Genomic DNA, 21,369 nt, shown 5'->3' on the forward strand with positions numbered 1-21,369 from the left:
AGTTCTTTCACAACAGTAATAATAATCACAGCAGTAATAATCTGTCTGAAATAGTTTGGGGTGGTTGTCACTAATGGAGTCCCTCAGCCTGTGGGCACTGAGTAGTAGACAGGTGCTGGGCCCAGTCCACAGGCTCACGCCTTTCACAGACCACTGGGGAAGACACACGAGTGAACGGACAACTTCAACACGGAGTGAGGAGAGGTGTGTGGGTACCAGGTGCTGAGGAAGCACACCGAGGCAGCACCTTAGCCAGTGGGTTCCAAACAAAGTAAAACGACCCATTCTCAAAGTAAGAGCAGGAGCCAGCCAAGAGAAGAAGAAAGCAAAGGGCTTTTCCAGATAGTGGCAACTGTGTCTGCCAGGGCAGGGAAGCCTAGAAGAGGGTGGCAAGTTCAGGCCACAGCGAGAAAGGAACTGAATTATGTGATGAGCTTACTCCCAGCAGCCCAGCTGTCACTCCTCTGCCTGATGACTGCTGGCTGCGAAGCCACTTTATCTCATTGCCTCAGAGCATGGCTGGGTCAGAGCTCAAGACAAAGGAGAGCAAGAGGGATTCCCAAGGAGGTCAGTTGAGCAGGATATCCAACCAGCATCTGCCTTGTGTTCTGCATGCATTTGATTTACATCCACAAGAGGTGAAATATTCTGTTAGCTAGCTAAGGACACTGTCTCAAGACTTGAGTCGGGAAAGGAAGCCATTCAATTGTCAATAAAGACTTGCACATGATCAGAGATACTGTTCGCAAGACAACCGAAAGCAAAACCAAGGGAAAAAAAAAAAAAACAGTGATCATCTATGGGATTTGAAAACAACCTATGGGAGACACTTAAAATTTAATGCTCATTTCCGCTATTTCCTTTCAGTGCTGGGCATATTGCTTCACCTTGTGAAAGCAGTTTTGTCTTTGTCAGAATACACACGTACCAAGGCATTAATCATTTACAGTTTTCCATTACTTATCTCATTTCCATTTAGTGCACCATCTTTCAGTGAGTCATATGTTTTCCCTTTGAGAAGTCTTTTGGCAAAATTTTTCCATTATTCTTTCCTTTTCCTTTAGTTTACTCTCTATCAAATATTAAATATACATTTATTTCTATACTCTTTAATGATGTTTTCCATTCTCCTGGTCTCCTAATGACTTATTTGACTTTATTGGTCCTAAAGGATTTTGGTGAAAAAAATGATACCCTTCCCCCAAAAAAATGTATTTCTCATTAGTCTAGAAGAACAGGGTCAAAAACTAATTTCAATAGTTAAAATCATTAAAAATAACACTGAATGGGAATGTAAAATGTAAAACAGCATGGACGTTTCTAAAAATAGAAATACCATATGACCCCACAATTCCACTCCTGGGTATATATCGGAAAAATAACAAAAACACTAATTCAAAAAGATAAATGCACCACAATGTTCATAGCAGCATTATTTACAATAGCCAAGACATAGAAGCAACCTAAGTGTCCAACAACAAATGAATGGATAAAGATGTGAGATGTACACACACACGCACACGCACACATAAACACACAGTGGAATACTATTCAGCTATAAAAAATAACAAAATTTTGCCATTAGCAGCAACATGGATGGACTTAGAGGGCATTATGCTAAGTGAAGTAAGTCAAACAGAGAAAGACAAATACTGTTTGACATCACTTATATGTGGAATCTAAAAAATACAACAAACTAGTGAATATAACAAAAAAGAAGCAGACTCACAGATATAGAGAACCAACTAGTGGTTACCAGTGGTGGGGGGAGAGAAGCAATATAGGGGTGGGGGAGTGGGAGGTACAAACTATTGGGTGTTAGATAGGCTCAAGGATGTACTGGATGTACGGGGAATACAGCAAATAATTGTATTTAAAATTTTTAAATTAAAAAGAAAACAAACACTGAATACATGCACCAGTGGAGAGAGCACCGGCTTGGGGTCAGACCAGCCATGGTTCAAATGATAGCACTACCACTAAACCTCTCTGACCTTTAATTTTCTCCTCTGAACAACTGGCATAATAAATACCTACTTCATAAGGCTGTTGTGAGAAACAAATGAAGAAACTGATGCTAAAGCACTTTGGAAATTATGAAATATTAATCAAATGTAAGGCTTGTATAATTGTTTATTCAATAAATGCAGGTTTCATAATTTTTCCTTTGAACACCAAGGTTCTAATCATGACAACATTCTTTATTTGCCCATGTCTCACTGTTTTAGGACCTTGCCAAGATCAGGAATGATTTCCTTCTCTCTTCTAGGCCCCAGCTAATTAATTCTTGTTAAAACTAGCACGACAAAAATTTCAGCACATAAGAAAACAGCATTGCATTCAAAAAGAATTTTCCTTCATTTTTTTTTAATCCAAAGTAATATTAAGTAGTAATTACTATCCATCCCTTTTCAGGCCACTTTTTTGTTTTGCAGAAGTCCAAATTGTTTGGGACTCTTTAAGACAGATAACTCTGGTAGGCCATGGCAAACATCCATGGACTAGACTCAGTAACTGCAATAAAGGGATTAAGTAGCTTGATCCCCTTTAATAATATTTCTTGGGCAGAGATGATTGATACCATTAACAGCTAATTACAAACTTATTTTTCTTATTAGAGCAAGAAGAGGCTATTTTTTTCCTCTAAGAAAAATACTAAAAAGTAGGATCCATGTATAATTTCAAGGTGGAGACAGAGAAATATTAAAATTTGCAGAGCATTAACTGCTTCTGTTTCCTTACCCTGTTATGACATGTGTACATGATCTTGTGGGGTGGCTGGCTAGAGCACCTCAGTGCCCCGCTCCAGGAATAACAGTGACAGCTCATCAATCCCAACTCTCCTGTGGAAAATGTCCAGGAAGCCGCTCAACATGCAAGTCAAGTTAGCCACAGTCTTTCGGAAGGTTCACTATTAATCCTTTCTGCCTGAAAGATACAGAATATTCTATTTTGTGGTATAAAAAATCATTTTTCTAACACCCTCCAGACCCCTAAAGATTGGACATCTAAAGAAAGTAGCAAGCAAGTAAGCAACTGAAAAACATGAAACCAGCTTGTATCAATTCCTTCCACAACTGGCCAATTTCTTCTGCAGTGTTGGCTAGCGATGAGACAGCGACCTGCAGGGCCACAGTGTCACAGTAAAGGAGGTGGGAGAAAGGTGTTGGGTGGGGTCTTTGATTTAATCAGTCTAAGTGTCTTCTTTGAACTAACTCTGCCCTGAGAATGTTTCTTAGACAAACTCTTTACATACATCTATGCTATAGATCCAGGAAGTGAACCAGGAATATTGATCTTCCTGCAGCAGAGTTCAAATTTATGCCATTTCCCTACTTGAAAACCTTCAGTAAATATTTGGTGAATAAATGAATGTTGAATAGTCAGTGGTTACCCACTGCCTATAAAGTTTAAAGAACGGCCTTGGAAGTTCTCCCTAAACTGAAATAAAATTCACCTCATTCATTCATCTGTTCAATAAATATGTATTGGGTACCTGGTAAGGAAGGAACTATACTTGGTGCTGCAGACATTATCAGATACTGGCCCAAACCTCTTGGGGCTACATCTGATCTTCCACTATTTCGTATCACTAGAGCCGTCCACTGGCCCACACTTTCTTCAACACAACCCAAACTTCCACTACTTTGTTAAACCTTTTCATCCTTCTTTCCAACACCATATGTGCAATTTTAACTTCTCCTCAAATTTAAGGTCAAGCACTCCTCTCTCTCCCACATGAAGGAAGCTCTGTCCTCTGAACACACTGAGAACTTGATGGGCAGCTTTGTTTTGGCATTATCTTCTCTATTACCATTATGTCAATATTTTCTTCACCACCTTTAAGGGAAGGACCTTTTCAACTATGTTTAAAGCAGCTGGCCTTGTAATAGTTGGCACTTAGTAAATGTTTGTCAAATGAATGAATGAATGAGTGAACTCGTGACTTAAGTTAGATACTTCTTTTACACCGCTGAGAATACATTTCTCAAATCCCCTTAAATCCATGCTTTCATAAACTTAAAAACCAAATAGGTCATTTGTTCAAGGTTATTTAATGCAATGAATATATAAAAATGCCCATCAGAAAATGAATATGTATTGCATTGCATATCTCATCAGTTAAGTATCTGAGGCAGAAGCATGTCACCGTCTCCAAAGAATTAAAATTTGAGAAGTGGAGTGTGATTCTAACCACTGAGTGACACCAGTTCCTTCTAAAATGATTTGAAGATTTGAACAGTAAACCTATGCTTTCAGGTCTTCAACTGCACTCAGGCCAATACCCTAATCCTCTCGCTTTTTCTGCTGCACCTGAGATCAATCCAACCAAATACCTTCGCCATCCACCTGGGCTGTTGAGCAATGCTAGAGAACATTCTGCAATTCCGTGGGGCTATCAGTTAAATCCTAAAGGTCTCCATTCTCCCTCAAGTGTTCTCCAAAGTCTTCTCAAGATACCTACCAATCTCCATCCCCTCCAATTTTAGCAATGACAAAAGAGGTCTCCTCCCTCATGATAATAAAAATAATAAATTATATCAACAGCTGTTACATTTATTAAGCACTATGCTTAGGCATTTTACCTTAAAGGCATTATCTCAGTTAATTTTCACAAGGTCCACCACTTATTGAACAGGTACTATTATCATCCCCTTTCTACAAATTAGGAAACTGAATTTGGGAAACTGAAGCATAGAGAGGTCAAATAACTTGCCCAAAGTCATAGAGCCACTAAGTATCATATCCAGGTTATAAATCCAAGTCCCAGTATAAACTCCAGAGCCAACTGTAAATCTGTACTATGTTGATTCCCTGTTCTACTTTTCCCATAGAATATGGTAAAGGTAGCAAGAGGATTCTCAACAGGCTGTCTGGCTCTTGTGCCAGTCCAGCTCATATGGGCCTCTAGAGTGAGCCTCCATCTCTTCAGGTCAAGATTCTCCTACAATGTCAACCAGTAAGTAGGAGAAGCAATATGGATATACACCTATTACATTGACCTAACCGGCTTGTCGTAGTCAGTTTATGTCGTTCTAGCAGAATATCATAGACTGGGTGGCTTAAACAATCAACATTTGTTCCTCACAGTTCTAGAGACTAGGAAGTTCAAGATCAAGGTGTGAGCAAGTTTCAGTGTCTGGTGAGGGCATGCCTGCTTCCTAGTTTACAGATAACCATTTTCTCATTGCATCCTGACAAGACAGAGAGAGGGTCAGCTCTCATATCCCTTATTTTTTATTTTTTTAATTTATTTTATTGAAGTAGTTTATTTACAATGTTAATTTCTACCGTACAGCAAAGTGATTCAGATATATATATATACCCATACACACATATTCTTTTCCATTACGGTTTATCACAGGATATTGAATATAGTTCCCTGTGCTACACAGTAGGACCTTGTTGTTTACCCATTTTGTATATAATAGTTTGCATCTGCTAAACCCAAACTCCCAATCCATCCCTCCCCACCTCCTCCCGCTTGGCAACAAGTCTGTCTCTGTTTCGTAGATAAGTTCATTTGTGTCATCATATCCCTTCTTATAAGAACACTAATCCCATTAATGAGGGCTCCACCCTCATGACCTATTTACCTCCCAAAGGCCCATCTTCTAATACCATCACATTAGGGATCAGGGTTTTAACACATGAATTTGGGGGGACACATTCAGTCCATAGCACAGCCTTATTAGAAAAAGCAATTCTCTACCATAAAAAACAAACATTTCTCCTCCTTTCATTCCCTCCCTTTTGATTTCACCCACGTTTCAGCAAGGTACCATCGTGGGGTTGTTCTGATCACCTCTTGGCTATCTGTGTCTATAGGCCAACTTGCTTTCATACCTATAATAGGAACTTTCGCCCTTATTTCCATATCATTACCACATCAGGAATGGAGTGGTACCCTAGACTATGGCTTCTCAAACTTTAATGTACATGTAAATCACCTCAGGATCTTACTAAAATGCAGATCCTTTCAGGAGGTCTGGGGTAGAGTCTGTATTTCTAAAAACTCCAAGGGACACTGATACTTCTGATCTCCAGACTACACTTTCAGTAGCAATGACCTAGACATCTGGCATCTGAAGTCTTCCCTTGGTGACCATATTGGAGCTAACTGATTTTCTTCCCAAGTGTGTAGATTATGCTTCGGTGATCAAAAACTATACAGAGCACCCAGTTGCATATTACACAGTGTACACATTATATACTACAGACACCAGTTGTTAAACTTCACCAGGTTTTAAAATTTGGGGGCTTTGAATTTTTTGTAAGTCTGATTTTCCTTACTATGTCTACTTGTTTCTAAAATAGCAGTAAAACTACTTCTAGGGCTTCCCTGGTGGCGCAGTGGTTGAGAGTCCGCCTGCCGATGCAGGGGACGCGGGTTCGTGCCCCGGTCCAGGAAGATCCCACATGCCGCGGAGCGGCTGGGCCCGTGAGCCATGGCCGCCGAGCTCCGCGCGTCCGGAGCCTGTGCTCCGCAACGGGAGGGACCCCAACAGTGAGAGGCCCGCGGACCGCAAAACAAAACAAAACAAAACAAAACAAAAACTACTTCTATATTTCGATGCTCTGATACGCCATGGACAAACTTTTCATGCCTACATCCCACCACATCGCTGTCTTCCTTATGGACTCAGGGAAAGATGTTTCTCTTCCTGTCCAAGAAAATTCCTCCATCTGTGCCCTGACTTCCAACTCATCAGAAACTCTTTCAGTTACCTGTTTTCTTTTGCTAACCAGCCTCCTTTTTATCTGGTCCCAAATTTCTCTGCAGTAATACTGACAGAAAATTGTTTCATGAAATTACATTATTTAAAAAAGGAGAGCAAATGCAGCAAAATTTTAACTACTCAATTTATGTGGATATACAGGTGTTCATTGTACTATTCTTTCAACTTTTCTCAATATTTGTAAATTTTTAAGCTTGGCGGGGAGTTAGATACAGGAACAATTAACAATTTCTCCTATTTGTTTTTTCCTAGCACAAAGATACTCCACGATAACACAAATTCCCTCCAAAGCCTGTTGCCCGTTAAAAATTTCCTTCCACAAAAAACAAAAAAATTTACTTCCAAAAAAATTTAACAAGTCTATTGTCTAACCTGACATGCAAGCATGTCCTTTTATAATCTTTTTGTATTATAAAATGATAAAACTGTTAAGAATAAATTTTTAAAACTTAGCTTTTCTAGCACGAACACTAGAAACGTCATTGACCTACTCTCTCGCATTTACTAAATCTTCATGACCGCATCGCAAATCTAAATTCACCATGAGTCACCTTACATTCCACAGCTTCCTATCCACATTTTCTTAACAAGAAGAACCAAGGGTCTCCTGCCTGCCCTCCTCCTCCAGCCATACCACACACCCCACCTCTCACAGGTGATAACCAGGGCGCTGAACAACTGCATTCAAAGTAGAGCACCGAGAAGCTGACGCTCCTGCCCCAGTGCTGTGCACCTGGCTCCAACTCGGCCACAAGATGCGCTGAGGACCAGAAAGCAGTCCACGTTTTACATGTTTTCAGCTTCTTGGTCCCAGGTCTGATGCGGAGATTTGCCCAAGGTAGGTGTTTAAGTATTTGTGAAATACTAAATCTAGTTCCTTCCTAGGTAACTGCTGCCGAAAATGAAACACTTTTTACATCATGCTTTGTTGTTTACCAGACATATTTGAGTCCTGCTTAAACAAGTTTCAAAATGGTTTTCAAGCTAGGGAGCTTTTGTCCTCCAGAGTACATGAGACAATATCTGGAGGCATTTTGGGTCATCACTACTGGGGTGGGAGTGCTATTAGCATCTACTGGGTAGTCAGGGATGCTACTCAACATCCTACAATGCCCAGGTCAGTGACCCACGATGAAGATGTGTCTGGCCCAAAATGTCAATAATGCCAAGGTTGAAAACCCCTGTGACAGCTGTAGTTCCTGCTTTATGTAACCTTGTGGGATTTAAGAAGCATTGAACACCAAAGAACCCAACAACTGAGCCTACATGACTGCAATTGTCTTCTTCAGTTTCTTTTAAAGAAAAAGTTCTTCGGTTTTTCCATACTAAGTTCCCATATTTGGAAAACCACCCAAAGAGCTCAATATTATTAAAATGGCACAACCACAACAGAGTGTAGTACAGGAACAATACAAAGTCAACTAAGATTAAAAACTGCTCTAAGACTTTAGATATAAGAAGTTTTATTCATCTGGTGGTACTTGATGCTCACAGGGCACCATACAACAAATTTAAAAAATACAATAAGAAAAAAATTGAACAGCCAAAGAGATCATTTCCATTAGAGGGCCCACAGAAAAACCAGCAAAAGCCCACAGAAAGACCCACCTACTGTCCCCTTAAGAACATTAATTTCTTCCTGCTTAAGTCTGGCTTTAAGAAACACCAAAGGAAAGTGCGAAAGAAGAAGTCTTTGAAAGATAGTTAAAACTTCACATAGCGTCTTTCACATGAGTACCTCACAAAATGCTTTCCTTATTCAAGTAAGTATGTAAAATAATCCAAACATTTCTGAGCCTCGATTTGGTCCCAACTTTCAAGATCGTAGGCCTCAGTATTTGCCTCACCTCTCTGTCCTCAAATTTGTATCAGTAAAAAGTCACTTACAGGTAAAGCCTCCTTTGCTCCACACTGCCACTACAAAGCACAGATGTTTTACATAAAGAGCAAGGGCCCAAGCAAATTCAAGTTATACAAGTACCTGAAGCGAAAATGTAACTAAATTTCCCCAAGACTGGTTTAAAACCAAATTTTCCCTTTGAAATCCATTGTATTCAATTTTCATGATTAGTAATTACTGAAGGTCATCTGACATCGAATACAGAGAAAAGCAAGATTTAACGTTGTATGGGGGCTATTATTACAAAAACTTCTAAAAAGATAATTTTGGAAATTTAGTACACATTACCATGTTGTCACAAAGTTATGTCACACAAGAAACGAGTTACAAATTCTGCCTGGAGGGTCAGCTAATGCTCAATATCAATTCTGTACAAGTGAGCCAATTATAAGCTGTTTCTCAAGTAAGCCTCCACAACAGGGAGCCCTAAGTATTAACAGTTCAATCAATAAACCTCCTAGTCTCAGTAGATTGGTTTTACTTACTGTGGCAGAGTCATCCTATGCTTAGGCTGCTGCAGAAGCTCATTTCCCATTAGACTGCACAGAAGTATTCAATACTATTACATAAGGAGACAAAATAAAACAGCTATGGGAAGTGAAGGACTAAGAAATTTTTGGCCAGAAAATTAGGGAAAACTGAAGATATACTTTATTATATATAAAAAATTACTGCCTTAATGCTTGGTTCCTCTAGATTTAAATGGCATTTCAGTTTATGCTTGACACCTACAGATCAATTCATTATCTGATTACTAAATGCAAAACTAAGCAAACCTAGACATTTCAGCTGCTACCATTGTATAGTATCAGTACATAACTAATCTGTAACTAGATGTCTCCCCTTTTCCATTATACTGCATTTCTTAAGGGCAAGGGGCATGTCAAAAGCACCTTTGCATCCCTACAACTAAGCACACTGGCTGGTATACAGTAGGTGCTTAACAGGTATTTACTAAATATATTGTTGAATAGTGGCTTATGACATGGGAAAAGAGCCCAAAGATTGTCTTATTCTAACTAGCATTACTTAGGTAGTAGCCTCACTCCCAATAGGTACAAGGCAGTTTTAAAGTAAAGACACTTTCCCCACGTTCTACACAGAATCATCAAGAGTTGGATATGACTTGAATCACTTCCCTTAAGCATGTTCATAAAGCATTTTGAGAAATCAAGAGATGAAAGGCGCTATGTAAGTGCAAAATAATATTATTCAAGACAGTTCAGCAAAGATGCTATAGTTTCTATGGTGATGGAAGGGTTGTACTAGTTTGAGGTGAACACCCCCAAAGCTACTCTTCTCAATGTCATTATCAACAGAACAATGGAATTTTGACAAAGATGCCATCACTTTATATCACTTGTATTCTGCTACTTTCTATAAACCAGGTGACAGAAAATGATATAAAGCCACTTATTCTACACAAACCAGTACTTTATCAAAGTTCCGTATTTTACAAGTCATGTTCAAAAAACACACACAAGTTAGCATTTTGTACACAAATGTTTATTTCTCAATTAAACATTCCCTTTAAACACAAGGAATGAATTCTAAATCTTCATAAAGATGAATTAAAAATGAAAGCCCTCCAGAATAGTGTGTGCAATCACTGTGTTCTTGGTCACTACTGGCGTTTACTGTTTAACATCAAAAACAAAGACAGGTTATTTAAAAATCATGCTACTGGATTTCTAGCTCTTCCTCTATGACCAGTTCTATGCTGATCTGCAATGTTTAAAAGTTTACATCACCAAATCGAAGCAAGTTTAAGGTGTGAAACAGCTGTGCATTAAACACAAAATAAACAATAAAGTTACAAGATATAGTCAAGTTCATAACGAATATAGGTGTTCTTATCATCATTGTAGATTCTTGGATAATGTGCTATGAGAGCATCCTGTGAACCAATGTAGATGGAGTTGTAAATTTTCCAATACACATCTCTGACTTTCCGGGCTGGGTGAAACAAACCCTAGAATAATTAAAAGGCTACATTACTTCAAGAAACACACAACCTTAACACAACTAACAAACCATAAAGATATGGTTGCAAGCATTTCCCTTTGAGAGAGAAAACAAGATGGCAATTGCACAAAACTGCAGAGGGCAAAGACAAAATCTAATCCTCCCTCCCTCCCCTCACAACTGTTCTCCCGTATGGCAAAAACACACCCTACCGATAATTAGGAACAGTGACTTAATTCAACTAAAATTACTTTTTTCAATGAGTACTCTTTTAAAAATCTTTGACCTACCTGTAAACAATACTGCAGCATTCTACATGGTCCAATAGCAACTCTCAGACCCTCCAGGGCCCCCATAACTGCCTGAATTACATGGGGAGATGTCTCAAACACATTGGGCCATACATAGTTCAACAAGTGATTCAGTGAATCTTCACAACCAAATCCATAAACCCCAAGTGACATGTGTTGCACCACTGCACTAGCCGTCTGTCTGTGTACAAGGTCCCTGTAACAGAGGGGGAGAAAGCTCTTTGTTAAGATACAGTCTTAGTTTCACAGAAGATATATGCCTGCCCGTTAGAAACTAAATCACAAATTCAGTGCATGGAATGGATGCAGAGTCATCCCCACACCTTATGTATCTGATACAGAATGCTTTTAGAGTGACTAATGATTCTACTTGAGAACTTTGCTTTAACGACTCAAACCTCACTCTGGCTCAAAAATAAACCATACTTTTCTTTGAAAGTAATATAAGCAAGAAAGCCGAGCACAGTGTACATTTTATATGCTACTAAAAATGAGAGAGAACACATGACTCTTACATACGAATGATTAACAGTAATATCTCATTTTAAATTCTGTAAACTTAAAACCTTTGAAAGTAATTCAATACAACAGATAACTAAATTGAGACTAAATCTCTTCCCTTGTCAATTTTTTTTAAAGGTTCATTCAAGAACTCAATTTAGGGAAAGGAAGAGAAGGACCAATAATTTTTTCAAAGCCAGAAATAAGAACTCTTATCACCTCCCATGTTTTAAATGAACTTATGTTTATGACAAGTCATTGAGTTATTTATTCCACAATTATTCAACTGACTACAAGCATCAGATAACGGGTCTATGAAGGGCATAAAAACAAGTTCACACTCTTTACCCTCAAAGGCAGGAAGAGTACCTTAAAGGTATAAGAGAAAAAAACATCTGAACTTAGTTACTAGCATCCTTATTTCTCTTATTTATTGTAATAATCTATTAGGCATAGACTGAAGTGAAGCTGTATTCCCCCTTAGTAAATTTCCCAACTAAAGTAATGTTTCTTGGTATCAGGACTCTATCAATCACTTCAAGCAGTACTTTATCAGTGGTCACCACCTGAATAACTGGGGGCCTGCAGTGGGAATAGTGTGGCTCTGGCAGGCTATGTTCAGTAGTTCAAAAGCCTTATAGAAACCTCTGCTTCATCTGCCGTAACAAAAAGCTAAAAAGATCGGGTCTCTTTGCCATACCGACAAGCTCATGCTCAACATTTCCTCTAATTATATTTGACTTTAATTTTTAAAACAAAAGTTGATCAGGAATTCCCTGGTGGTCCAGGGGTTAGGACTCAGCACTTTCACTGCCGGGGCCCAGGTTCAATCCCTGGTCAGGGAACTAAGATCCTGTGAGCTATGTGTGTGGCCAAAAGGCGGGGGGCTATTAAAACAGGGAGGGGGCACTTGGAAAAAAAATTGGGGGAACCACTATAGCATCTATCTTATTTAGAGATAATAGTCCTAATTTATTTATAGTTTCATAAAAATCCAGACTAATAGTCCCTTCTTTAACTACATCACAACAAATAGGTCATATAATAATTACTTCCATAAGTTCTAAAATAAAAGAAGAATTATAACTATTTTCTTGCATTTAGTTCAAGTCACTTACCTATCCATTAAAGCATCTTCAAGGAGTGGTGTTACAGCATAAATGTAGTCCTTTCCCATCTCACCAATATATTCAAACAAGAAGGAAAGTGATTTTAACACTCCATTTTGAACATTCAGTTCAGGAACTCTGTATTCATTCATTAAGGCAGGTAGTACTGTGAAGGGTGAACATGTTTCAGCGACAATAGCTATTGCTACAGTGGTACAAACTCTGTTCTGCCTTTCCTGAACTTTGAGGTTGTTTAAAAGTGTAGCCAATACATCATGAGGGCTGGAAAAAAATAAATGTGTCAGCAAACTGTTAGTTTACAAGTCAAAATTTTTTTGGAGGGAAGAAAAATAATCAAAGGAATGGAACTTCATGCTAAGTAATTACTGGGAACTTAGTAATTTTATGCTAAAATGCAATACTTTCAAGTCACTGGCATTACGGTTTCTACTTAAGAACTTCATTTAAATTAAAGTGTTCATTTTAATGAAAAAATTCAAATGGCTTCATTTTCAAATATAATTTACAGTCTTTAGTATATTTCCTAAAACAAAAAGAAATTTCATTAAATGTTTAGACTGAATAATTCTTTGAGTGGTCAGAACATGGCCACTAGAGCAGGCAACCTTAAAGTAGTATATAAACTGTGGTCTCCAATGCCACAACACACAAAATCTGTTTTCCAAAATCCTCCCTCCCACACACCTTTACCACATTTATTCTCCTTCTTTAAGCATTTATTCTACCACAAATTTAAAGGGACACAGGAACTAAAAAGTTAACAACAGCTATTCATTGCCAACTTCTTAACTACATCACAGATGAAAAAATATTATTGCTACCAAAAGGCATGTGGGGAGACTCTAATTAAATAATCCAACTTTTGTTACGTTTTATTGCTTGAAAATATTTAGTTATTAAGCCACATATACATAAGTATCTCATTTTCTACAATGACTGTTTCTTCTAGTTTGGTTCTGGTGGAGCAGAAGCAAATAACCATAGGTTATCTAATAAAATAGCTATCATTCAGTTGTCTGTGGATTAATTTTAGAAAAATATTTTTAAAACACATAAAGCATTAACATGAAAACTGAATTATGTTAATTGTTTTACTAAGAACTGGCCTTAATATTTTAAGCAATATCCTAAAAGCACCAACAAAATTTGAAATTATTCTGAAATGGTACTGTTTCCCTCTTCTGAAAATAGTGAAGTGTGACTAAATGAAATTTTAAACTGTTCCATCTATTTTAATTCAATTTAACATTTAAGAAAACATTTCAAAAACTGAAGGTCAGTGGTTGAAGTCTATTCTAAAAAACATAAATAAAGTCTATTCTAACTGCATTACTCATACCTTGCCTTAAAAGAGAGTCTACAGAAATGGAAACACCTTTTAACACTACAATGGGTCTATTACAAAGTAAAAAAAAAAAAAAAAAAAAAAAAATACACAGAAGTAAATAATACTCACCCAATGGCCTTTGCAATATAACCAAATGTGTTGACTGTGGCTCTACGAATAGCTTTTTTGTGAGCTTTTAAGAGCTCTAAAAGCTCAAAGCAAATCCTCATCCATTCTCTTGCAGACACATATTCAGCTCCCCTAGTTTAAAAAAAAAAAAGTTAAATTTTTTGTAACAATAAGTTTTAAAAGGTAAATCTGCAAATTCAGTTCTCAAAACATGATTACCAATTCATTTTAAGCATTAAATAAAATTATTATTACTGCTCAGAAAGGATGGTTTAGTTTTAAAAATATACTGCCACTCCCTCATTACCATTCAAATTGGAAAATATTACTGAAATATTAGCCTGACCATATATACTTACATTAGAAACAATAAGCAAATTTGCAAAGTGAATAAAAGTGGCTAAATGTGAAACACAATACTGCTTATTAAAATGTTTAGGTCATCTGCTTACCTATCAGCAATACGTCCAACAAGATCAATACAATTCTCTTGTACTTTTTCATGCCTATTCTTTAAGATGGGGGTGAGTCTAGGCAGCAGATCTTTAATTGGTGGAGTCATCTTATGCATACCTATTTAACAGAAGTCAAACACACTATCAATTAACACGTGAACTGCAACCTTTGTTCATTTTACCTTTTATTTAACAATGTAATATACGTGACTAGGCATAAATACAAACTTACAGCTGCCTATGGAAAGAAAAAGCCCCAGCTTCAGATCAAACGCAGAATTTTTAACTTTTTATTAACAACTTCTGATTATGCATAAAAATGAAAGAAATTAGTGAAGTGATTTAAAGAATGATGGATACTCAACAACAAAAAAAAGTTTTATTTGGTTCTGAAATGTATTTGTACACTGACATTTAAATATGGGGACAGCTTATGTTCCGGCCATACACAACAATATAAGCCAGAGGTAGACATGTAAATTAAAGCAAAATTTTCCAGAAAGGGCCCCCTTACCCTTTAACTGCAAAACAAACAGATCTCCAGTCTCCCTGCAATGCAGGGCATACTTGGATGGTATTTACACCTATGAAGAGAGAAAAAAGGAGGCAGCTGGCAGGGGCTCTTGCTCTAACTAGAACTGCTTGCTCTGATTCTCTCTCCATTGCTTTTCCCATGTTTCTCTGACCAACAATATGGTTTACAATTCCCTGCAAACCAGAGCCCCACAAGTGGCCAAGTAACTGATTTTTGGCAAGTATCTCCAAGTAGAGAGAGAGGAAAGGGCTGAACTGGGGATTATATGTAAATGCGATGGTTTGAAGACCTCCTATACTGTATAAAAACCCCTTACTAAAATGAGAAAAATAGTGGCTATCACAGCCAGCTATTTCGACCTCTTGATAGGTTATTTCTGTCCCTCTAAACTCCGTAGAAGTTACTTTTGCAATCGTTACATTCACTTATAATGAAGGATAAAACAGGAGACCATTTGTTTGTTCCATCATAATGCCCTTAAAGAGGAAAAGCTTTGTTCTCCACACCCAAGAGCGTTTGTAATACACCTCTGTTTTAACTTTGGATAAAGAACTGAAAGGACAGTTTAAAAGAATTGGATTTAAATAAAAATGAGGTCACTTGATCAATTCACTTTTCTCTCTGGTTATTGTTCCTTGAACTTAATAGCAAGCAGGAAAACCTACCATAACCATTTACTAATTCAAGGTTGAATAAATATATAAAACTTTAGAGTTCTCTCCACCCACCACCTCCTCTCCCATATATTTCAGGTGACACACAATTTTTTTAGGGCCCTCTATCCCATGACTTCAAAGTTTTTTGAGTTGTGACTACTTCCTCCTCTCTTGCAGGTCCTAAACTTGCCCTCTTTCTTTCTTTTAAAGTAAAATATAAATAGACTTTGGGAGATAAGATTCTTGTGACATCCCAACTTAACTGTAATTTTCAGTGGTTAAAAAAAAAGTATCAGACATTCATTAGTCAACTCCTAAATAGGATTCTCTATTTTACTTTCAAAATACCAAAGGAACTTTAAAATACAAAACAAAAAATTCTTACATGACCAACAAATTCCATACCTATTACATTTACAATGGCCTTCAGTGCTCCAAGAATGCTGCCCAATACTTCAGGGTACTCTTCGCCCAAATACTCATACAAAACAACACCCAAGTGCCCCATCAATTTTTCCTGTAATAAAAAAATGATGATGATGAAATGTTACTGTTTACATTACTCCTTTTGGTGAAGAAATAAGAATCTGATATAAAAGTTTACCTCTTGACAAGTCTTCATGACAACAGCCGTTCGAGAGATCAAGTCAGCTGCCTGTTGCCTAACTTTTGCTGATTTGTTATTTAAACGCCACAAAACTGTACCGCAGATCTGAGGCAAGTACGGTTTGACTCGTTTGCCAAGAGCATTGACCACTGTGCCAAAGCCGTTCAACATTACTGAGTCCTTAAAAAAAAAAAAAAAAAAAAGCCAAGTTAAATTTAAAACCTACATTCAATGTGAACAAGAATTCAGTTTGTGACTAAACAGTTGAAATATAATTATATTCCGTTTCCAAAAATCTAACCTAAAAATTTGAGGTAGAAGAGTATTTCTTTGTAGCCAACTGCATGAGAACATGAACATTTAAAAATTATTTCAAATTTAATTACTCTTTGGTGATAATATTTACTTGAAAATATGTTTTACAAATATGAAAGTCAGTGGCAACTTGCCTAATAATTAGTATCATTACCTCTGTAGTCTGTTCTTGAAAAGCATAAAGAATACCATCAATCAGTTGTTCTTCAAGTTTATGATCAATGTCTGCTGCTCCCAAGTTGCCCATAATTTTCTCAATTGTCTCCATCACCATTTTTCTGTACTGTTCAGCTTCATCTTTCAGATCATCCACAATCCTGGATATAATTTCTGCTGCACCTACTTTGTTTGCCAACTCCACAGTAGTATCAACTAACTAAAAAGAGAAGGAGAAATCATTTAATTTACTGCTTTTCCAAGGAAATAAAGAGACATCATGAAAATGGAATATTCTAAAGATACTATTTAGCTAGTAAGCATGCTGAGGACAGATGGCTCCTACTATTAAAACTTTAAGAAAAAGGTGGCCAAAAACATTTAAATATGAGTCTAAGTCAAGGAGATTTAAGGTTACGATTGTATTCATGCTTCACCTAGCCAGATTAAGCAGTTCATTTACTAGACAAAAATGTCAATTTATAGTTGGCTATCTATCCTAGAATACAAAAGCAAAATGGAAGTTAACTGGCTGACTAAAATCCATCTCCGTTCACAATCAAACACAAACAACCTGTGAGTTTCTCAAGGCAAAAAATAACTTATGTAATATGCATTCAAACTGACTAAAGGATCAGTTGAAAGAATTTCTGAAACTATTTTATGATAAAAGCTTACCTGCCGGTAATTTCTTCTATCCAAAGCCATTCTGTGTTGCCAGAAGTGTTTAAAAAAAGGAGGAAGGATCTCTGTTTTAATGTAGTTTGCTTCTACACCATCTGTTCCACAACACTGCTTTACCACCTAAAATGTTAAAAAATAATAATAGTAATCACAGTCCTGGTTTAATACACAAGTTTTTTTAAAATGATATAAAATTCTCTTTGAACCATGAAACACATTTAGATTAACAAATCTGGAACAGCAACAATTTGCAACAATTACCTTCAGCACAATTTTCTTCATTTCTTCATCAGGAGATTGGAATTCTCGAATAAGAATTAACATCACTTCTCTAGTATAGTAGTTGGCATATTCTGCATCCATGAGAGGAATAAGATACCCAATAGCCTTTAAGAAAGCGGCCAGGCCCTATTTTAAAATAAAAAATATATATATACTTAGTAAATTAGCTTTAAGTCACTTGAACTTCAATGAGTAGAAATAAAAAGAAAAATGAAATCAAACTGGTAAATCTACCTTTCCTCTGTGTTGGCGGATACCCTTCCATAGAGGCTTTAACACAGAATCAAAAGATTCGATACCATAAGGAGTTGCTGCTTCAGCCAAGGCAGCAATGGCCAAAGCACTAATGGTCCGAACTTTCTGCTGCTCATCCACAAGACCTATAAAAAACCAAACACAGGTTTTAACTAAGCAACATTACCTAACTTCCATAGCATCATGCAGATTCTAGAAACATATCTAGCCATTTAGTCAAGTTGCAGAATCTGTTCCCATTAGACAAAATTAGGCAAAAGCCAGTATGAACCACAGCCTATTAGCAGCTAATATTACAAATCCAATCATAAACTATATGGTGTTTGTGTAGTTTACCTTCCATTTCTCTCTCCAAGAATCAGTAGCCTAAATTTCAGGAAACTGTCTTACAAAAGACAGTTATACTACAACTTACCATGTTCAATGATTTCAACTAAACTTCTGAGATGTGGCAAGATGGCACAGCCCATGAGAATAGCTATTTGCTGTACAATTTTTATACCAGTGTGTCTTGCTTGCCAGGACTTCTTGCTTTTGCACACAGCTTTTAAGAAAGGCAATAATGAAGGAATGCCCAGGGCAGAGGCTACAACAGCAAAAGCTCTAGCTGTTGTGTTACGGACATACTCATCCATGTTATCTATATCAGGTCTCATGGTAGAGATCATAGTAGCCAGACCAGCAGCCTGAAAGTTTAAGAAAAAAGCAACAGTCATGAGTTGATAACATTAACCCTCAATCATTCCATTCTAAAATCAAATAATCCGGGCTTCCCTGGTGGCGCAGTGGTTGGGAGTCCGCCTGCCGATGCAGGGGACACAGGTTCGTGCCCCAGTCCAGGAGGATCCCACATGCCGCGGAGCGGCTGGGCCCGTGGGCCATGGCCGCTGGGCCTGCGCGTCCGGAGCCTGTGCTCCGCAGCGGGAGAGGCCGCAGCAGTGAGAGGCCCGCGTACCGCAAAAAAAAAAAAATAAACTAAAAAAATAATAAAATCAAATAATCCTATCAACATATATAAAACTTTCTTCTCCAGAAACATAAATACCTTTGCCAAATTAGAAATAATCTCTCGGCCTTCCACTCTAGCATAGTAATCCTCATCAATCAACAATGGTTCAATGACCACCAGGATCTGAAAAAGAGAAGGAGCTACATTTTCACAGCAATTACTGATGCAATGCTCAAGTAACAGTACATGTAAGGGAATTTATAATTACCAGGACTTTGTTAATCAAGGGACAAATTAAGAATTTTAATCACACAAGTTGAAACCCCACATAAAGATGAGTATTTGGGAGCACTGTTAACTACACAGACTATAAAATACACACAGTACACACACACACACGCCCATCTGCATTTTACAATTCTAAACCATAATTACCATCAGCAAAAAGATGCTTCTTAGTAGTAAATGGCATGGTATAGAAACATACATTTTCTCATTCTAATATCAATAAAAGCAAATTTTAAAATATGAATAATATGAACCCACTATATAAGATGACAAAAAGTTACATCTATTTACACATGTATTTGTGTATGTATGCTTGTGCAAAGAAAAAGGTCTGGGAGGGCATGTAAATTTAACATTGGTTAACTGAATATCTTTAAAGGGGTTGAAATTTCCCTTTTTATTGTGAATGTGTAACATCAGCTGTTACTTTTTTAGAATTTTTAAATTTCACAAATATACCTAATAATAAGCTGGTCAAAAAAATCCACTAACTCCTTTTACTTAAAAAATATCAAACCAAAAAAATAAATAAATAAAATAAATAAATAAAATCAAACCATTAGAAACACAAATTGAGAACAAACCTTGTGCACATATGGTCGAACTAAGTCATCAAGTTTGTATAATATTCTATCAATAACTTTTACAAGTAAATGACGCTCTTGATCCTCAAGTGTAGGCGACATCAGCAGAGGAAGAATTTGATTAAACAAAGGACCAGCTCCAAATTCACGAGCTTTATCAGTAATCTGACGCAATGCAGCCTGGAAGAGAAAAGAGTAATAGGCATATTTCTTTATTATAAGCATGAGCCAATTAATTACTCCACGGTTTTCTGTAACTGAATATCTTAGTGTAAACTTCAGACACCTTACATAGAATAGCATGAGTTCATTCCCATCAAAATTACTCTGAAGTCTGAACTCTTGGGCTAAAGGCTCAGTGTTTTCAGTTAATTCAAAAAGGGTAACTGAAAGCTGGAGAGCGTGTGGAGAAAAGAGAAGCCTCCTACACTGTTGGTGGGAATGTAAGTTGGTGCAGCCACTGTGGAAAACAGTATGGAGGTTCCTCAGAAAAGTAAAAATAGAGTTACCACATGATCTAGCAATCCCACTCCTGGGCATATATCTGGACAAAAATATAATTCAAAAAGATACATGCACCCCTCCCCATGTTCATGGCAGAACTATTTACAAGAGCCAAGATATGGAAAACACCTAAATGACCATCGACAGATGAATGGATAAAGAAAATGTGGTGCATATATACAACAGAATACTACTCATCCATAAACAAGAATAAAATACAGTAAGTCCCCTACATACAAACCTTCAAGTTGTGAACTTTCAAAGATGCAAACATGCCTCTGTATGCCAGGTATTGTACTGTACTACTGTACTTTTCAAGGTACTGTACTGTAAGATTAAAACTGCTTTATTTTTTGTTTTTTATGTATTATTTGTGTGAAAAGTATTATAAACCTATCACAGTACAGTACTACATAACTAGCCAATTGTGTTAGTTGGGTTACCTAAGCTAACTTTGTTGGACTTAAGAACAAACTGGACTTATGAATGCACCCTCAGAACGGAACTCATTAGTATGTAGGGGACTTACTGTAATGCCATTTGCAGCAACATGGATGCAACTAGAGATTATCATACTAAGTGAAGTAAGTCAGAAAGAGAAAGACAAATACCATATGATATCACTTGCATGTGGAATCTAAAATATGACACAAATGAACCTATATATGAAACAGAAACAGAATCAGGGACATAGAGAATAGACTGGTGGTTGCCAATGGGGAGAGGGGTGGGAGAGGGTTGAACTGGGAGTCTGGGATTAGCAGATATAAACTGGTATATATAGAGTGGATAAACAACAAGGTCCTACTGTATAGCACAGGGAACTATATTCAATATCCTGTGATAAACCATAACGGAAAAGAATATGAAAAAGAATGTATATATATGTATAACTGAGTCACTTTGCTGTACAGCAGTAATTAACACAACATTGTAAGTAAACTATACTTCAATAAAAAATAAATTTTAAAAAAGGGTAATTTAATAGAAAGAGTCACAGAGTATAATATAAAACTCCTTAACTTCTCCTAAAGGATCAACCATCTTCAAGCCACATATGATACTAATACAATACCCCACATAATTCCACTAATCG

At 37.1% G+C, this 21,369-nt stretch overlaps 1 protein-coding gene across 4 annotated transcripts in view; it reads right to left on the reverse strand.

Annotated features, from left to right (window-relative positions):
- Positions 1–9,274: 9,274 nt before the first annotated feature.
- The window catches only part of SF3B1 (splicing factor 3b subunit 1), a 62,310-nt gene continuing 50,215 nt past the window's right edge, over positions 9,275–21,369 (reverse strand). For 2 of the 4 annotated variants that reach the window (XM_079924638.1, XM_079924639.1), the window contains 14 exons: positions 19,770–19,949; positions 18,994–19,080; positions 18,364–18,634; positions 17,928–18,073; positions 17,673–17,819; positions 17,406–17,531; positions 16,726–16,947; positions 16,254–16,436; positions 16,055–16,166; positions 14,456–14,576; positions 14,004–14,135; positions 12,536–12,808; positions 10,896–11,112; positions 9,275–10,612 (listed from right to left, as the gene is read on the reverse strand). In XM_079924638.1, coding sequence (XP_079780764.1) covers positions 10,454–10,612; positions 10,896–11,112; positions 12,536–12,808; positions 14,004–14,135; positions 14,456–14,576; positions 16,055–16,166; positions 16,254–16,436; positions 16,726–16,947; positions 17,406–17,531; positions 17,673–17,819; positions 17,928–18,073; positions 18,364–18,634; positions 18,994–19,080; positions 19,770–19,949 — 2,376 coding nt within the window. In that variant the 3' untranslated portion in view covers positions 9,275–10,453. Of the gene's footprint in view, positions 10,613–10,895; positions 11,113–12,535; positions 12,809–14,003; positions 14,136–14,455; positions 14,577–14,972; positions 15,043–16,054; positions 16,167–16,253; positions 16,437–16,725; positions 16,948–17,405; positions 17,532–17,672; positions 17,820–17,927; positions 18,074–18,363; positions 18,635–18,993; positions 19,081–19,769; positions 19,950–21,369 lie in introns of those variants that run through there. The other 2 variants (XM_079924640.1, XR_013828781.1) reach the window with 2 other exon arrangements.

This window comes from Stenella coeruleoalba (assembly GCF_951394435.1).
Source record: "Stenella coeruleoalba genome assembly, chromosome: 6".
NCBI lineage: Eukaryota > Metazoa > Chordata > Mammalia > Artiodactyla > Delphinidae > Stenella > Stenella coeruleoalba.